This window comes from Calonectris borealis, chromosome 1, assembly GCF_964195595.1.
Source record: "Calonectris borealis chromosome 1, bCalBor7.hap1.2, whole genome shotgun sequence".
NCBI lineage: Eukaryota > Metazoa > Chordata > Aves > Procellariiformes > Procellariidae > Calonectris > Calonectris borealis.
This window is the reverse complement of record NC_134312.1, coordinates 77,644,842-77,665,184: the sequence shown is the minus strand read 5'-3', so window position 1 is coordinate 77,665,184 and position 20,343 is coordinate 77,644,842. Positions and strand designations below refer to the sequence as shown.

The 20,343-nt window shown below is 41.7% G+C and overlaps 1 protein-coding gene across 3 annotated transcripts in view; it reads right to left on the bottom strand.

Annotated features, from left to right (window-relative positions):
* Positions 1–20,343, bottom strand: part of PARVB (parvin beta) — a 63,679-nt gene that overhangs the window by 4,477 nt on the left and 38,859 nt on the right. For all 3 annotated transcript variants that reach the window (XM_075161824.1, XM_075161832.1, XM_075161840.1), the window contains exons 5-12: positions 19,540–19,680; positions 18,544–18,659; positions 12,825–12,883; positions 11,119–11,138; positions 9,777–9,838; positions 8,013–8,081; positions 5,649–5,750; positions 1,382–1,454 (exon numbers count right to left, since the gene is read on the bottom strand). In XM_075161824.1, the coding sequence (XP_075017925.1) occupies positions 1,382–1,454; positions 5,649–5,750; positions 8,013–8,081; positions 9,777–9,838; positions 11,119–11,138; positions 12,825–12,883; positions 18,544–18,659; positions 19,540–19,680 (642 nt within the window). The remainder of the gene's footprint in view (positions 1–1,381; positions 1,455–5,648; positions 5,751–8,012; positions 8,082–9,776; positions 9,839–11,118; positions 11,139–12,824; positions 12,884–18,543; positions 18,660–19,539; positions 19,681–20,343) is intronic.

Genomic DNA, 20,343 nt, shown 5'->3' with positions numbered 1-20,343 from the left:
GTTTATTTGCCGCACTCCTCCCGAACAGTTTTCTTCTCCCCATGCCACCCATCTTCAGCCTTCCACTGAAAGCAGGATGGGTCTTCTTCCTGAGCCACCACAACCTCCATCTCAGCTGCCACGGCATGAAGCAGCGTGATCAAGTCTTGCAGGGCTCAGTTCCTGCCTCTGGCTGACATCAGTTCAGAGGCAGGAACTGCCTATGCTACAAACCAAGATCAAGATGCCAGCGGAGAGAAACAGAAATCTAGAGGGTCGAGCAGAAACATTGCTGGAAGCTAGAAGGACAGTTAGGAAACCAGGGCACGTCCCAAGAAGAGAGTAGCTGGGAATAAGAGGCAGCGAAGTGCCAGAGCAAGAGCTAAGGGCACCAGAAAGAGCACAAATAGGAGCTAGAAGGGAGCCCAGATCTGCAGCACTGGGCTGGGCAGGTTATTTGCCATCTGCCCTCATGGAGGCGTTTAAGGCTGACTCCTACTAATCTCCAACAGCAATTTGAGCTAGGTACCTGCTGCTGATCGCCCCTGGTGATCACCCTGAGGAATGAGAGGTATGGGAGGCCTCAAAAGCGCATATAGTCTGATCTCCTGTACAAGACAGTGCTTAGAGAACTTTACCTTGGAAATCCTATATTGAGCTTACTAACCAAGCTGTGGTTGAATTAAAAAAATAAGCTTAACATTGCATGGTTTTTTGTTTTCTTCTTTCTTTTTAAATCTTCCAGTGGTGGAAATTCCACCTCCACCCTTTGACAATTCAGACTGATCGTTAATTACCTTCACTGTTGCAAAAGCTATACTGTAATTCTAGTTTGACATTTTGCTAACTTTCAGACCTTGTTATGCCTTTGTTTCCTGCATTAAAGAGTACAGTAGTGTGAGATGCATCCTCCCTGTGTGGGCGATTACAGTCTTCCTTATTGATCAGTGTCTAACAGGCATTCCCAGGAATAAGCATATTCTCAGCCTCCCATTTCTTATTTCAAGGTGAAGCATGCACAGTCACTACATTACCAACAACTAATAAAATGCTAACTGAAAGTGGCTAACTGTAAGAATTATGAGAATTTGACCATGAAAAGCTTCCTGCTTGGATTGTTATTGAGAATACCAGCCGAATTTATAATATAGCACTGAATATAGCTCTTGGATCATTCACTAAAGCTAGTCTTGTACACCTCAGTGAATCTAATCCAGTCAAGAAACACAGGTAAGAATATACCCCAGACACAGACAATGAATCCTTTGGAAAACTGTCAAGGGGCGCATTCACAGCTCCACTTTGTGGTCCTATTGCTACTGTCTTCGAATGGAGTTGCTCTTGAAATGCACCTGCTATTATGTCTTTCAATACAGTTTAAAGCCACACGGCATGTCCATACCTTCAGGGCGAGCTTTTGGTTTCTTCAGTCCTCCATCTTGCATCAGCTCAAAAGCAAAGGAAACATTGTGGACCTGAAAGAGGTAAAGTGTTTAGAATCTCAAAGTTATACAGCCATTAAAAACCTTTAACCAAATTTCAAAAATGCTTTATTCTCTCTATACTTGGCATAGAGAATGATAATTCTATTTAAATCAATATTAAACATTTACATGTTTAAGCATGGCAGAAAGTACACATGAGAGACTAAGAAATGAACGCTTGTATCATTATAGGGCAAATATTTACTTTTTGATATAAAGGAAGTAATTTAAGATTTCCGAATTTCAAGTGTGGGTACAAGTGTGACTGGGTACCACACGAACCAAGAAACCGCATTCAGCCCCGATCTCAGTCTCTACGGCAGAGGCCAGAGAGCTCCCAGTAACAACTACAGCAGAGCTGCATTTTGTTGAGTTCTTTCTGCCTGTACCCAAGATCAACATTTCCGACTACAAGGCAAGAGATCACTTGCCATCCAGGAAACAAGGAACGTAACAGAAGTGACATAACTGAACAGAGGTGAGAAAATACATATGGGTGTGTAAGAAAGAAGAAATAAGGACACTAAATGGAATTATTTTCAAACAACATTCGTCTTTTCTGCATTATTATCAGCTGCACATCAAGCAACATCAACATCACATCATCAAGGAGCCAGGCTGCTTGTTGCATGACCTTGTGCTAATCCCTTAGTCTCTTGGTGCTTTGGCTTTCTCTACTTGAAAACAGAGATAAAAGTCAAATTAAGTTTCTCTAATGAAGCAAATGCTTCCAAAAATGCTTGGTGGTGGCAGTTCCTAGACAGACTGTGCAGTGAACTTGCAAAACAAGCTAGGCACAACTGTACAGAAAGAGCTTCCTGAACAAGCACCAAGGATCATACATGAACAAAAAGTCAGAGGGAATAAAATGGACAAAAAGGAAAAATGCAAGAAAGTGGGTGTCGTCTTTTAATCTCTCCTTTGAGGAGCAAACATTATGGTTTAAAGAGATCTGCGTAGCAGCTTTCTTGTCCACACTTACTGAAATTTAAGCAAGGTAATTTAGATTATGAATTCTGCGCATTTTTGTTACTGCAAATGACAGTTCTGGAGATACATAGCAAGGAGGAGAGATTTAATTAAAGCTACTCATCTTGAAAATCAGGGAGTTACGCATACAAAGCTCCCCTACAACAAGGCAGAAAGGCCCCTTTCACTGGCACTTATTGCTTAGGACTTTATTAATCTCTTTTTACCTGTTACAGTTCCTCCTCATTCATTGTGACAAACCAAATCACTTTCAAGATGAAAATACTTTTTCTTTTCCCAAAACCACAGAGTCCACCTCTCCTTTTTTGATTTGCAAATCCCCTTTCCTCAAGGCAGAGCCTCCACACAAAACCACAACATTACTTCAGGAATACTGGATAACATTTATGAATTTAAACCGTTAACAACAAAATCATAACTGAACAGGTGTTGGCTACAGCTCAGCATCCTGCATTTTTACAAGAGAGAAAATTCAAGATACTAGGATAAAAAAGCAAGACAAAGCTATAAGAAAGAGCTTGTATAAGATGTAATAGGTAAACAGTTTCCCACTGCTCTATCAAGTTCCTGCAGTATACAACATTCAAAATGAACTAATCCCCATCCTAGCCACAAACTTAACACCTAAAGAAGTCCCTCTTACCAGAGCCTGATTTCCTGCCTTCAAGGAGCCCCTTTAAGCTCCCAAATAGCAACTAGTTACCTCCTGAGGAAATCAACAAACCCTATATAACCTATAGAACTAGCAGTATCAGCACATTAGCCTGGGTCTGTAATGGCACTCATTTGGTGCACCTCAATTTCCTCTTGCAATGCTGATACGATCCACCCAGGCCAAGCTGGGTTATTCTACCGACGACGAAGCCCCATCCCTCAGAAAGCATGTACCTTTGCTGAGGGGTGCTTATCAGCAACAATCTGCGCTGAAGTCATTATGAAAAATACACCATTTTAAACAACCCTCGCCTTACAAAGTGTTCGATCTTTTAACTTTTGCCAATGTTTCCACTCCTGACCTAGCCATCTTCTGCTCCAGCTTAGCCCACACAATACTTGCATCCTCTCCACTGCAGAACCTGGCAGAATAAAAAGCAGGGGGCAGAGGCATCACTCCAGCACAACCAGGCTCAGAGTACTCCGATACCAGGCACCGAATATACACAGATGTGTGTGCATGTCCAGGAACAACTGCAGAAAGAGGCAAACTTTTGGTTATGACAATAAAATACGTGTTAAGCACTCTTCTCATCTTTAACACTAGGAAGGACACAGGACAATGGAGCAAGTGTGGGGCTAAGAGCAAGACACTTATTTCGTCTCCTTCCATCTCTAATACCCTGATTATGAGTAAGGCAATCTAAGACTGCAAAGAATCCACTCTTCTTCCTCAAAGCTCGTTCTGTCTGAGACACTGTTAGGCAGCAAGTCATTCACTCCTTAACAAACAGAAAGAAATATCCAAAAAAGACAAGCTAGCACATTCTCCCAAAAGTTAAAGTCAGCAACGCTGGCAATGATCCTGCCAGGAACTGGCCACAGAACCAGATGTCTGTGCTCACAAATTGACTTCAGACAGGCAATTTTTTGCATGCTCCCTCCCTGGCAGGATCAGGGCATCCATCTTGTCTTTAGATCATCTCCAAAACATGTTACCTGTGAGCACTCAACATACAGTTTCTAACCCCAGATGAACCAAAGGTTATGGCCCAGGTACCACCTCTTTTACTATAGTATCTCATTTACATATCAAGTAATGACATTTATTCGCTTGGTTTGTAGCAACATTAAATAAACTACAGAAAAAGAACTAGTGGCTATTAGGCAACTGATACTAATGAGATTAGGGGGCAGTTTTTAGGGATGACATTCTGTGACCTTGGGAAGAAGCTCTTATCTCCATGTCAATCCCAGTGTATAGGATGCAGCTAAAGCAGAGCTTCCCATCTCTCACTTTTTGTCTTTCTTGCCTATTTACATAGTACATACCAGGCAAGGCCAGGCATCAGCTCTGCTGTCTAGCACAATAAGAATCATAGAATCATAGAATCATACAGGTTGGAAAAGACCTCTAAGATCATCGTGTCCAACCGTCAACCCAACACCACCATGCCCACTACACCATGTCCCTAAGCGCCTCATCTACACGTCTTTTAAATACTTCCAGGGATGGTGACTCCACCACTTCCCTGGGCAGCCTGTTCCAAGGCCTGACCACTCTTTCAGTAAAGAAATTTCTCCTAATGTCCAATCTAAACCTTCCTTGGCACAACTTGAGGCCATTTCCTCTTGTCCTATCGCTTGTTACTTGGCAGAAGAGACCAACACCCACCTCGCTACAACCTCCTTTCAGGTAGCTGTAGAGCGCGATGAGGTCTCCCCTCAGCCTCCTCTTCTCCAGACTAAACAACCCCAGTTCCCTCAGCCGCTCCTCATAAGACTTCTGCTCCAGACCCTTCACCAGCTTCATTGCCCTTCTCTGGACACGCTTCAGCACCTCCAGGCCCTTCTTGTAGTGAGGGGCCCAAAACTGGACACAGTATTCGAGGTGCGGCCTCACCAGTGACGAGTACAGGGGCACGATCACCTCCCTACTCCTGCTGGCCACGCTATTTCTGATACAGGCCAGGATGCCGTTGGCCTTCTTGGCCACCTGGGCACACTGCCGGCTCATGTTCAGCCGGCTGTCAACCAGCACCCCCAGGTCCTTTTCCTCTGGGCAGCTTTCCAGCCACTCTTCCCCAAGCCTGTAGCGTTGCATGGGGTTGTTGTGGCCGAAGTGCAGGACCCGGCACTTGGCCTTGTTGAACCTCATACAGTTAAGGCATCCCTACGCACAAAAACACTTCAGGGAGTACTACAATTTAATAAATCACTTTGATTATGCAAAGTACTATACAGTACAAAGCATTTATTACTGATTTATTCATTCCAGATATTCATGCGCTTTATGTGTTGTCTGATGCTAGTAAAAGAATACCTTTCTTCCTTAACTATGAGGAATTTACCTATTCATTTCACAAGCAACTTTTAAAGGTATTAATTATCAAGTGTCACAGCCAGTACATCTTTGCTATAGCTCCTGAAGAGTAGAATATACCAGGTTCTGATCTACTGGGCACAAAGGGAAAGGACACAATGATTGGAAAATATCGAGGTAACAAAGCAAAAAGAATATAACCTGGAGTTTCTACCCACCTTTTGATCAAAACTTTCAGGTGTTAAGTAGAAGTTGTGAAGTGGAACAAAATAGTCTTCAAGGAGACCCATGAGCAAAACCAAGTAAACACCATCTGCAAACTAAACAGAAACACTAATGACATTCCCAGGTGAAAGCATCTGTTTTCAAATAAGCATTCATAAACAAGCAGAACAAAGAATGCTTGGCCAAAATTATGTACTTTGATTTCTACCACCGTTGTTTGCTAGCACAGAAGTGTAAGATGGTTCAGGAATCACAGACTGCTCCTTTCAGGCATAGCAAGGAATTGACAGCAAATGTAACAAGCATTTAGGGCTTTGTTTCATATGCTCCCTGGATTCATCTATACCCTTGCAATCACCAGTGCAGCTGAGCAAGCTAAATCAGTCTTTCTTAAGAGCCTGTTGATATAGCTGCTTTCTTGTCAGTTCTCTTAAGAAAAGAAAAAAACACAGGATACAAGGCTTTCTCCCTACATCTGGTAGCATTATTTCCCCTACTCTCGTTTCCTGAGCAAAACAAGGAAGCCCATCAGCTATTGCTATAGCATTAACCCATGCAAGATCATGTGCCAACGACTATTTAAATTACCTACATACAGTAAATAGCTCTAAGCAGAAGAAATTAAAAGCAATTCACCTGGGAGTTATCTACAATTTGTACTCCTTAGTTGTGCAGAGTATTTGGTCTGAATCGGCAGGGACTGAAAACAGGATCTTCTTTATCTCCAGCCAGTTACCTATTTACTAGGCTACTGAATACTTGGGGTGAGGTTAGAGTATGTATGTCTGTTCTTGCTTTTCCTCACGTTCATTTTATTCACTTGAAGAATCTCGCCAACTTCACTACAGTATTTAACAAAGCTTTTTCGATTTAAAAAAAAAAAAGACTTCCTGGAAAACATGTTTGCACATTATATACTCCCAGTCCTACTACTACAGTACCTGGTCATTTCAACCACAATCCCTGTTAAGTCAAGTGTTGGACATTCAAATCTCTGCCCTTAATCAGAACTTGAAATTAAGTCTCCCCTGTCACAGGTAGGAAGTTTAACTTCACAAAAGAATTTTTTTTTCCAAGTCAAAATAGATTGTTTACAGTTTCAGTAAATACTAAATAATATACTAAATACTTCCAGCAATACTATTGAGTATTCCTACCAGATAGGATGACTACTTACTGGCTAAGGCAGGTAATGTTACGTATTTCTATCAGACTTCTCACTTGTGATCGTGATGTGGCGTACGTGACATCCTCTAACCTTTTCAAAAATAAATTGTTGGGTACGTCCAAGGCATTAAGCAACAATTTCTTGTGACAGATCTGATCGAGTCACCCATTTATTTCAGCAAAGCTATAAAATAGCAGTGAATGACTGGTTATTAAACTAAGCCAGGCTCAAACCAATTACCCATACTCCTGGTATAATTCTCTAGATGCCATGCTTACTTTTTCGCCGGGACAATAAGATAAACATCTCTCCACAGTTCAGTGAACTCTGGAAAGAATATCTGCTTCTGCTTAGCCAAGCCCATGCCTGAAAATTGCTTAATTTTATCTGTAAAGTGAGAACCACCTCACTGACACTGAAATTCACACTTACTTAAGGTTTCCAAGCATATTCGGTACCCAGTTCTGCGCTAGAGACAGAGAATTCCTCAGAGCAGATGGTGGTGGTTGACAGTCACCTCCGCTAGCTTTAAACAAATCTGGGTACCACTGGCAGTCAAGCCACTGCAGTACAGGAGCTCCGAGTTGTTAATCCACACTGCTGAGAAGCAAGCACAGTGCATGTGCTCACAAGGTAGCAGGGTAAAGAGGAGGATATGAAGGCCTTTGCTGCAACAGCAAAATTGTTTCCAGTCCCACTCTGATGTGATCAAAGCGAGCACTGATACCTCTATGATACGACTGCACACTGCAGTCCACGCTCCTCCCGAGAGCCCCAGGCAGCCAGCTATTAAGAGCTTATACCAGTTCATCATGAACCCTCACAGCTAGAAAAGACACAACCCACCATCCACCCATAACTATAGCAACTGCTTTGCAGCACTCCACTTTCATCCGAGAGACAAGCTGCCCCAAAATCCAGCCATATTCTACAGTCGTTAATATGACCCTATTAAATATCCAAGAATTTCATCTTATAATACAAATCAACAGCAGTATGAAGTACGTGTAAACATGAATAAAGGAAGGAAGCATCAGTGAATGTCATTGATACTTAAAAGAGAGAGTCCTGATCCCATAAATTAACATGCCCAAAGCTAAAACAGTTCCATTACAAGGTTTTACAGAGCGAGGGCCTAGATTTACTATTTACACAGTTAGATTACATACAAAAAGACAAAGTTTCCTACCTGGGTTTCTAACTCCGTTACTTCCAAATTCAGTTTATTCAAGTGCTTGTTCACAAAGGTGATAAGAGACTATAAAAGAAAACACCAGAACCAGTGATGTTAGACACTACAGTCAGTGCCTATGTGAAAGCGCTAACATAATCTTTTAAGACCTTTTTTTAAGCTTAATAAATATGCATGTGTGGTATTTGCTTTTGCATAAATAAGTACATAAAACTGGAAACAACTCAGTCATATAGTCATTTTTGATGCACCATATGCCAGGAGTCACCAGATGGTGCTATTACATACAGCTTACTAGTTACTTTTCCTAGCACATAAAGCATACTTTAGTGTCGTGGGAAAAAGCTGTGATGACATTGATTCTTTTGTAGGTTCTTTGTGAAGACGAAGCAAGCAGTAGGTGCACTTACTGTCCACACTAATCTCTTCAGGTTGTTGGAGAAGATCCACTGCCTGGGAGCAAGGATCTTAGCACTAAGACTCCCAAGAGAAGATGCCAACAGTACACTGTTCTGCCCACACCTCTGCTCCTGGAGTGATGCGTGCACATCAATTAGCAAATTACAGTCAGGATGTAACCCAAGTCTGGCATTTCTGTTCCCGCAGGAAGCAGACATGCAAGATCCTGCTACCATGAGCCAGATATGTGCTAATGTATTGAAGCACAGAGATCTGCCAGCCTGCTTACAACGTTTCCAAAAGGGACACAGATTTGGGGGTTAACAATTTCCTTGCGTGGACAGAGTTAACTTAATTCTCTATCAACTTTAAAAACACTCTTCTAGATGACGTTTCAGACTGGAAAGATAAAATCTTCCAGATACTTCAATGCATTATTTTAAACGCATACATCCTCTGTTTTCTATGAAGTGAAGGGACAAATTACAACACTGATCTTTGCATACTACCGTCCTAATAAATAGCTTAACAGTCATGTTGGAACTAGCTGATGGAACAACGTGGAATCTCTTCCTTATCTTTCCTACTAACAAGAGCTGGCAGAGATCAACAGCTACTTTACCCCTCCGCTCTGCCTCGCACAAAGAGCCACGTCAAGAACATGTCTGGATAGGTGTGCTTTGCGATGACGCTCAGCCTTAGAGGAGAGACCAGAGGACCATATGAATTAGTGTTAAGTAGAAGAGTCCTGGGACAAAAGCAACTCTTCTGTAAAAGCTTTATCTTTAGCAAACTTATTTATGGGTGAATCACATTTCAGCGTATTGTGGAAAATATCTTCCAGTTGTGGAAGATCATCTTTAGTACAAGAATGAGCTGAAAACCAAACAGCGAGTGCTTCTCGGGGAGACTGAGGCTGAAGACACACGCACGGCTCTGGCTGCTGTTGAGCCTCGCAAAGGGGTCACCACCGCCAGCCGCTCATCAGCCTACAGCCCAGCCCCTCCTCGCGGGAGGACAGCACCTGGGATATAAAAGCGTGTACGACTGTCCAGGCAGAATGATCTGTACCACTGCAAAAACTTTGCAGAGTAGCTTTTTCTAACCTGCATCATTTTGATTGAATCTAGCAGCGCTACCTAGAAAACCCTTGGCCAATAAACCAGAGTAATGAGACAAGCCTGACCGAAGCCAATGAATCCAGGTATCACCTGGCTTTGAAACAGTGATCTCTGGGGGATAAACACCCTTTTCACTATTTCAGAATCCTCCTCCGCTATTTTCTAGATCTTTCTGTCTATCTTTCCAAAAGCATAAGAAAAAAAGCAACGTAGAAAATAAAACTTGAATTTTATTTTTTACCTTCTTGACTACGCTGAGTTTGTCTGGTGCATGATCAAAAAGTGTGTCAAAAGCATCACGTTCTGGTTTTAGGGGGAAAAAAAAAATAAATCAATACACCTCCAACAGCCAACTATGGGAAGCAGGTTATGTGTCCCAAGCTTAAAGGTCTTAGAAAGCCACGTAACAAAGACTCAAGCTAAAAGTTATCACTCTTTTTAGATGTCTAACTAAATGCCAGAGCGAACTCCCCTGGGAATTTTAGAGGTAACTTAAAATAAACATACCATACACTGACTTCCCTTTTCTGCCATTCATAATTGGTACTCAAAATATGTACGTGGAAGAAAAACTAAAAGGAAACACAAATTTTGACGATGACCCAATCCTAACTTAAACAGTGAGCCACTGAAACATCACCTGGTTTTGGTGCACTACAGCTGCAGTGATAGCTATGGTTGCATCCACCGCTCAGCATCAAAATCAGATATTCATTTGGTTAATATAAAATTACTGGTAGTTCCCCTGACTTTAGTAAAGCTTAAAACTGAACACGAGTAAAATCTCATTCAGCAGTGTATTAAAAGCAAAGCTTACATACAGTATGAAGACTTAAATTATGTTCAGACCTTCAAAGCATTGTATAACAATACCTAATCCAATCTAAAATCTACTAAATTGACGATATTAGTGCAACATTTCACATTGTGGCAGCTTTGTGCTGACTGAAATTTTCCAAACACTGAGTTTTTTAGATGTCATCGTTTTTAACAGTTTTTAACAGCTTTTCCAAGTTCAAATTCTTTTTATTTACAGAACATATTTTAATAGCTTTCTGTTGTGAAATATAGTGAATATGGAGGAGATAAGATACTCCGTGCAAAGGAATTAGAGAGGGCTGACTGGTCACTCAAAGTGGACAGGTGAACAGAGCTTTCTTAGACCTCGAACCATACACCTTTGTTTCCGTAATTTTCATGCATTCATTTATATATAAATTAAATGGTCACATTATGAAGAAGGTGTAACTCTTATTGCTGGGGGGTTGCAAAGACTTTTACTTGAAAGCCACTAACAACAGTACTAAGAAATATTTCCCTGTGCAGCATTTTCGCTATTCATTACTTACAAATGAAAACAAATCAACAGAGACCAGTCTAAAGAGCACAAGCAGTATACTGGATGATCTGGTTCTATCCATTATGCTCCACATCTGTGTGGAGTAACAAAACCTGCCCCTGCAATACATTCCAACCCCACGGAATTGCTCAATCCATTGTCTTGATCTGCTGAAGGAAAACAGTCAAGATTTCTGTGCCTGACATAAATAAAAAAAAATTTCAGAGTCAACTTTGTTACTTACCAAATCTTCCCATCATCATCCTACAAGTCAGAGCATTCAAAAATATTGGGTTAGTTCATGAATAATCACTTTGAAAAGACAAGACCATGGGCTTAATGGGCCTTTTCCTGCATGATGCCGAGGGCTAACCACTCCTACCAAGTCAGGAGGCTGAGCATGTCGCAGACCAGACCCAACGTGCTGCAGGAATGTCCCCAGCAGACTACCAGTGATGTCAGGGAGATACATTTGAAATGAATGGAAATGCGTAATTATGTTTTACACATAATTATGATTTCTTATGCATAACTATTTTTATGATGAAGAGTGAAAGAACAAATGTATTTCTGTGTACAGTTTCCACAAATATAGTCATCAGATGCTACACCACACAGCTCAGAAGGAGCAAAGCTATCTATCTCACTTTAATCTGTTTTTTCTGAAGAAAGAAAACATACATCATATCTGGGTATTATGTAAATAAAACTGCCACATATGAATTATATACACAGCCAGTGACATCACCAGACATATGCAGATGTTTATCAGCTGAGAATCAGGCCCTGATTTGCACAAAGGAATTTGAAAGTATTCAATGAATGTTGGATTCTGCTGATCATTGCATTTTCCGTAGCTAGGCTTATATATGGGTATGCAACACTAAACAGTAAAGCTCTTAATATTGTGTAATATTAAATAACTTAATAAAATACATGTATAAACACACATGCAAATCTGTAAACATCTTTCTTGCTAAAAAATGTCTAAACCCCACTCCGCAGATTACATCTTACAAACCACATCTGAAGGAGAGCACAAGCTAACTACATTGTTCAAGAGCATAGGAGTGAGGGGAGGAATTTTGGCCCACGAACCTGAGGCAGAGCCCTGATCCTACAAAAAGCACTATGAGATCTTTAATGTCCACACAGAGATGTTATGATCTCATTTTTGAGCACTTCCATCTGAAAGATCTTCCCCACTGAGCTAGCCACATGGTACTTCATTTATCTTCAAAGCCGTGGAAAGCTGAGCCAACTCTACAGGGAGCCAATACACTGATAAACTGAAGGAGGGCTCATGTAAGCCCCTCTTAGAAGAGTTGCCTTTAGGCCACGCGAAGGAAAATCTCAGCTTTTATTTGCAGCCAAAGTGCATGTCTAGCCTTCTCCTTATAAAAAGGACTGTAAAAACATAAAGCAAAGCAATCCGTTGCAAAAACTGGAGAGGGAAGAGGTTTATTTATTTGATTTATTTTTGCTGAGCTCTAGTCCCGAGGTACTATTGAAAACAGAACTCATCTCTCCTTATAATTTTAACAGGGTATCACTTCAGTTTTGAGAAGTATTTCAAAGAATTGCCTTTTGTCAAACTAATTCTTCCCCAAAATTGGCCCTTCACTTGAGAGAGGCAACAGCATTGGGCAGAAATTAGTTATATATGGTTACCTTCAGAAGGCAGGGGAAAAAAAAGAAGGCCCACGAAGGTCACTTTCAATGAACTATTCAGTTAAAAGCTTCTGTACAAGAATGTCAAGGAGACACTTTTCTCCTTTGTAACATATTTCCAGACACCAAGTTATTTCTATATAGTTAAAAAAGCACCACATTAAGGGATTTTATTAATTTAGCAGGGGCGGGGGGAAGATTAAGTCTCTTTCATCTCTGTAAATGATCTCACATCATGCACCACAGACACACTCCGAAGCTAGAGTGTTTTGTGCTTACTCTGTTGTAGTCGTCAGCTCCTCTGTAACATGAGTCGTCTGAAGGAGGCCTTCACGTTTCTGGAAAGGAAGATGGAGTTAGAAACTGAGACGGCGTTAGTAAAGGAGAAGCTCATGAGGGGCTCTGCAGCATTCAGCATCTTTCAAAATCCCAGGGGAGAAAACTGGATAAAGCGTGCTCACTAAATTTTGTAGAGGTAGAGGAGGGCTCACTCCCAAAACAGTGGCATTTATAAGGCTGACAGCCAAATGGATGTTTGGGAAATTTATATATATATTTGCAGCCAACAAACTTGCCTACAATTCTCCTCCTGAGACCAGTGTCGACATCGTGCCTGGAACACAAATTAGAGAGAGTTTGTCAGACCCATCTTAAATTCCCCAAGGGCACTCATTCATGTCACGGTGTCAGCCAACAATTTGACACAAGTGGCAGCCTGGCTCTCTGGAGAGGTCTGAGGCTGAAATAACACGGACGGCTGCCCACAGGCCAGGGCTTCGGTGTGCCGGCAAAGCTCTCCAGGCACGAGGGCAGCTCTCCTAGAGCAGGCATGTTGCTGAGGCCACCAGCCACAAGGCTGTCAGGAACACATCCACCAAGGAAACGTAGGGAGCATACAAGGCCAAACTAGTGAATTCACAACGAATAGTATTTCCCTGTTACCGGGTTTTCTCTCCTTGGGGTAATTTTCTGCATGAATAAGGAGTCTCCTACTGAACAGAGAGTTAGCATGCGGTGAGACTGAGTTTCAAAACAGCTTTATAACAGCTTCCTTGACACAGGTGGGGTCAAATGTTTCTGAGCCTCTCCAGAGTTTTGGAGACATGGCACATGCCTCTCGGAGGCTGGAGGTGCTTTTACCCGAGTCAAAAACTTTCTTAACATCTCTATGGGTCCCTTCCAAAACTATGGGATGTAGCCTTATGCCTGAATGGAGGAATTTCTTTCCTCCCTTCTCTACGCTTAAAAAGCTGACACAAAGAGCTCAAATCTCAGCAGCCATCTAGGAACCAGGTCTGTCAGAATGACTTACAGCAGGGTTAATAAAGCTGCTAGCTTAGGTAAGCAGGGAAATCACCCCCCCAGGCACAAGCTTCGTACACATATGCCATCTCAATCATTTACACCAGCTGAACCCCAGACAGGAACTTATTAGGGAGAACAGCTTTGAAGAGAAACACATCCTTCCCCAGAAGCAATCCGAGAAATAAAAATTGAAATCTAAAAACCAGTATGAAGAACTCCTGCCCTTCCACTCCCTACTCAATGAATGACGGCAGCGTTGCTTTCTCAAGCCACCACCCAGGGAGCCTGGCTGAAAGCACAGAGGGAGCCGTGGCCTCCCGTCGCTGCGCTGTTACAGCTCCGTGCCTGAGCTGGGCCCTGTGCTGGATGCCGCCAGCTGGCCACGTCTTCACAGCCCCCCTCTTCTCTATCACGCATACATCTCATCCTGCTCCCCCGAGGGAGCCGTGGGAATGGCGCCAGGAGGTTTGGTGAAACACGCCAGGATGACAGCATGGATGGAAAAATGAGGAAGCATCTGACAGGGCAATGTTTTCTTGCATACAAAACAATGTTGTCTTTATTCCATCCCACCACGTCTCTGCTTTATTAACACAGGTTTCGGGACCTTACAGGCACCACGTACCCCTGGGAGAAGATGCTATAAACCGTGAACAAAAACTCAGTAAGTGGTTACTAGTGAATAATGCCTCCAAACGCCTGATAAGAAAGAGGAATGGGTGCCAACGCTGACTCCCCAATAGGTGGAAAAGGCAGCATTTCTGCATAGCCCCCTCCAAGGCAGCTGAGCATGCTGCTCGCACAGCAAGCCTAGGTCCCTTGGCCTTGCAATCCAAAAGCAAATGTCACTCTTTGATAAAACTTTGATTCCTTGCACCACTGCCACCAGACACATTTCTTTTTCATCTTGCCTTGCCTCTGACCTTTCAGTCTGCAACTCAGACTGCAAGGGAATGACTGTAAAAATACCTCAGATCTCCCAGCAGCACCAAGGTGGGACATGCTGCAGTTTTAAAAATGAGGATGAGGAAAGCTAAGTGCAAAAGATGGCAAATTCCTGAGCCTTGTAAAAATAGCCAACACAGTGAGCCTTAAGAACAATTTTTACACTTATTTCTGAGAAGGTTTTTGTTTTCCTGAATTAGGGTATTTCTTCATCATGCAAGTTTACATTTCAAATATCAGGCAGTAGAGTCAGTTGGAAGAAAAATCTCAGGATTTTCAGTTCTCACTGGAAGCACGCACTGAAACCACAAAGTTTCTCTCCTCCCTGCCCTCACTGAGGAGGGCTGGAACGACAGGCACGTGCTGAGTGACACCAGTAGTAAAACATGTATCATTTTAGACTCTTAACTCAGCACTTGGAGTAGCTATCAACAGGATCTTAACTAGAAGACCCACCTAAACCCTTGCTCTGCTAGGACATGTATACCTTGGACATATATTGCCATGGTTACAAAATTTTCTGTTATTTCACACAAAAACCACTAAGAAAACCAATTCTGGAGGTTGATTTCAAAAAGGTTTGAAAGTAACTAGGTTTCAGGAACTCTGCTTTTGAGAGAGGCTATCTCATGATGCCCATTATAAAATAATATAAACAAAAGTGTTTTTCTGCTAGGTTAGTCTTGTAGTTGTTCTAGGTAATACTGACAGACAGATAGATAGGTAAAGGTCTTTCCTGCCAAGGAATGTAAAGCAGAAAGTCCTCTCCAAAACGCTTGAGGGTTTCTGAGCAAACTATACAGTGCAGGACCAAAAAAAGGATAGTGTATTGTTTGACAGATACAGATCCAGCTACAGATCTTTCTTAGGCTCTAAATTAACTATTTTTAATTAAAAAAAAATACAGCACCTTAGGAAAGTCTCAGTCTGTCACTTCAAGATGCTAAAGGAAGGGAAGAATTTAAGGGAAGGGTAGAATCACCACCAGTCTGTGGAGATCTTGATAAATACCTTCCCTGTAGCACAGTGCTGTCATAATACTATCTCACTTTATGGAGCACGACACTAAAAATTAGAGAAGAAAAAGCCCACAACATTTATACAAGCTAATAAGGTATTCTGCATTGCTCTGGGATGGGCTATGGAAATGCACACAACTTGGCTAAGCAGTAACTTGCTAAACCAGTATGACTCTCTTATTTTCATAGTATAAGCACAGCCCTTCTGGGCAAGAAGCACGTCATGCATCTGCACAGTGTGAGGATGGCTCAACGAAGTTGATAATGATAATCCTAAGTGCCAAAGTCACCCATGAAAGTGAGACTTAACTTGTTTTGAAAATTTCAGTGTGGGTGAGTTCTTGCACAATACTCCCACAACATCTTGCAAGGTTTTCTTGCTGTGGGGTCAATTCTGCAAAGCTTACAAAGAAATCACGTAACAAACTTGATTAATCCCTTAAATGCATATTCAAGCAAGAAGATGCATTTAAACTAAAACCTCTCAGAGCATACATCTTATGTTAATTGTGATCTAGTTTGACAGAATCCTAATCATTATTGGGATCTGTATAAGAGAACATTTAACAATAAATTGACAAGTATTATAATAATAATCTTCTTAATAATAGTTTCTTACTTGGATTAGGAACAATATTAACCTCATTACCACTCTTCTGTTTGCCATTAGTATAACAAAGGCTAAATAAAATCCATTTAAAGAGATCTGTGTTACTGAACCAGCATGTATTTTTAGACTAGATTATGGATGCTGAACTACAAACATTCAATCATCTACCAAACTGTAAGGCAAAAGTTATTGTTTCAGAAGAAACACGCTTCAGTTTATACTGTGTCTTGCTTTCCATTTAAATAAACAAAGCTGAAGAGTTTCAAGCTTTTCCTAGCAGTGGGATAGGGAGGCTGAAAGAAGCCTCCTCTTGCACAGGGCCAGTTGAGGTAGGCTTACAGCCAGCAGTTGCCATAACCATCTCCAGGACCACAGGCTCTAGGTCCAAGAGCAAGAGCTTACAGCCTCTCGAGTTCAAATTAACTCTGATTATACCATTGCTCTGACACCTTCAGGCACTCCCCTGGGGACACTTTCTCTCTTTCTTTCCCTGGTTTCTGTCAGCGTTTATCTCATCCTGTCTTCACCTCAGCCTTGTCTAGTCTCAAGATGCAGGGACTCTGGTGAACTAGATACTCTCAGTAGGTGTATTCTCTATATCCCTCCAACAGGAAAAGATGTGAAACCCCCTTCTCCACAGCCTTCCCTTTGCTACAGAGGCGGAAGGTCCTGAAGCTTGAACTAAGGACAAGGAAAGGGAGGCTTTATCTCTTTAACTAAGGTTTTTTTCTGACTTATCAGTTACAGAAGATACTTCACTGTACTGGGCAGAAGGAGATTTCTAGCATCAGGGTGTCACAGGACTGTTGACCACCTTATATTTACATTTTCCTCCTTACCTTTCCAAGACAGTCAAAAGAAATCTAAAAAGAAATTAGTCTCCTATTTACATTCATGTTACTTTATACCTGACTCACTGTTCTTAAAATGAAAGAACTACAGCAGCCTGAAAGCAGTTAAAAATCTCCTCTTAAAGATAATACGTACATTTACTGTGAGCCAGGGAGTATCCATCAATTACTCATTTACATCACACCCTGTACCTCTAGAGCATTCAGGCAGGCAGCCTGAAAAATGCCATTATTTAAATGTAAAGCAATATGAGGCTGGCCTGATGAACCACCATGCAATCGCATCTTGTAAGGGGATCCACATTTGCAAAACAGTGTCCGAGATCACTTTATCTTCTTTATTCTTGAAACGAAACCTACTACAGTCTGACAGCTCTAACAGTAAATGGCACGTACAGAAAGCACTTCCAAAGCCTGCTGCCAGCAGCTGAGCCTGCCTTGCAACAACAGCACTGAGCACCACAGCAAACAGTCACAGCGTGATCAGAGTGCCAGCTGGAGCAGCTCTGCCTGGTGTTTCAACAGCTGTTGAGAAAAGCTGGGTTCACATGCTACAGACTGTACTGCCGCAGGAGCTTCAGTTGGGATAGAAGGCAAGACAAAAAGCAAGAGCACATACGCTTCTACCGTCGAGTCTTTGTAAAGTGAAAGGAAATGGTCAACACCAAGCAGAGAAAGGAATAACTAGAGCAGTATCTAGGGCAGGAGGGAAGAAGTCAGGGTTCCTCAGGTCACATCTCCATATCTAGGAAGGCTAACAAAAACACAAGGCTGTGAAAGAAATTATGAAAGTCTATTAGCGTGCCAAGGAAAACAACACGTCTAAGTCTGCATAACAAGTCATTGGGAAAAACAACCCCAGTAACAGGCTTCCCAGACTAGGGAGATTCTACATGCTGAAACTCTTTTCTGTGCTGTTTGTGTTTCAGTGGCTTCTCCACAAAAAATGCATGGCAAAACCCATTTACTAAAGTGCCAGAAATTATAGACACAACTCTCTCTTATACAAAATCCCATCACATGTTTTCAGCTTGATATTGCAGTAGCAAATGGTGGTCCCAAACATATTAAAGATATGATGTTCTCGGGATCACATTTAAGCACACCAACAATGCATTCCCAGGACTGGGACTCACTAAACAACTGGGATAAGAATCTTCTAAATGACAAGAGATTGGGGCCAATGGTTGGGAGCAGCGCAGTACTGCAAAATCAGAGTGACAAACAATGATTGTTCTGATCAATTTCTCTCATGAGTTCATACTCACCCGTACAACTACCACTTGTACAGACACGTGTTCAGGCAGTCGAATGGGAGCCCGGAAATGCATTGCCAAAGCTACCAGAAGGTGAAGAATGGAAATCAGATTCTTGCCATGGATTGCTGCAGGGAACAAGGAAAATGAAGCCAATTAAAGAATACTGAGGCCTTATTTTAAACAAAGAGCTCTGGGAAAAAGGCAAGAAAAAGGCAGTGAAAAATGCCTTTGGTGAACACAACTTTTTTTCTTTTTATCCTTCTTCCTCTTTTTCCTAAATTAACAAGGCCTACAATGCAATTTTACAGGTAGCAAAGCCTAGATTCAACCCTCCCTTTAAGTTACGTGCATAACTTAGGAGTCCAAACACTTCAGCTCCCTCTCTAGTCAATGAAGACAGGCAGACTCAATCACTTGCCTTCCACTGTAATGGAGAATATTGGAGAATTCTGCTTTTAGCAGACTTGCAAAGTGTTAAGACAAGCTTTCCTGGCTATAAGAGATGAACCCCACCCACTACCTAGGTGAAGGGACTTCTCAAATTCCATTCTCACTTCCAGATTGTAACAAGCCATGCTTAAACAGAGGGCGCTTTCTGCTTAGCCTGTCAGAAGCTGCATCCTCCAGCAGGATGCAGGATCCTTTTACTCTCACTGTGGTGGCCTGAAGGATTAGACCACTCTCTGGTACTTGAATGACTAATACATTCCTCATATCTGTAGGGATTCAAAATCAGGAAGCAAACAAAAAACTTTCTAATGAAAGCATATCCTTAAAGGAACAAATTACTTCAATTATCCCATAGCCATGTACATCTGTCCTTAAACAAAGACAACAGAAGAAGGCACCAGTTACAATCCATACATGGATGTGGTAACGCCCTCTCTGCAAATAAAGAAATAATTTTAAAAAACACACTGCATCACAGAGAATATGATCAACCTATTGATTATCATACCCTCCTTGCCTGTGAAGCTGAGACAGAAAGCATAACAGAGTCCTTACAGTCAACGTTCCACTTGATTGTCCAGCCATGGGGTCGCAGTAAATCATGGACAGCTTCCAGGACCGTCTGCAACTTTTGTTTCTGACCAATTTCAGATTGCGTCACTTCTGCCACATTCAGTTTACGGTCAGCTAATTTTTCTGTATTTGAAAAAAAAGAACAACAAAAAGAACAGACAAAATCAGATTAAACAAGGGCCTGGGTGGGAATAATCAGCACAGAGCACTGGGCAGAGCTGGACTCTGCTAGAAATTTTCCAAGAGAATGATTTTCCTCTGAAAGCAAAATAGCTGAAAGTAAACCTTTCATCGAGGTGTGTCAATTCCATTAAAACCTGTGATAGGAAACTGGTAAGGTCTGGCAGAACATGTTCATCAATCAGGTGTCAAAATATATAACAACTTTCAGATAGTAAGTAATAACAGATAAGTTAGTAATAACATTTATTGTACCTCCCATTTTCTTTCACTGCTGAAAAGCATTTGGCACAACACAGCCTTCACTACACAAGGAATCTGCACAGGTTTAATGGACTTTTCTAATAACAAGTTAATTTAGGACAAAAAAGAGGAAATATTGTGTGAACATTTACTTCAGCTTGATAAGTTTTATTTCAGGTTAGCTGAAGGTATGAATTTAAGCTAAAGCAAACTTTGCCTCCTCAAACCATCAAGAGTCATACTCACATGACCCACAGATTTATACTGGAACTAATTTAAAGAAAGAAGTAAGTTGGTACAATCTTGTCACGTTGTTACGACATTGTCACATCATGGTTGATTACTTCCAAAAAAGAATTAATG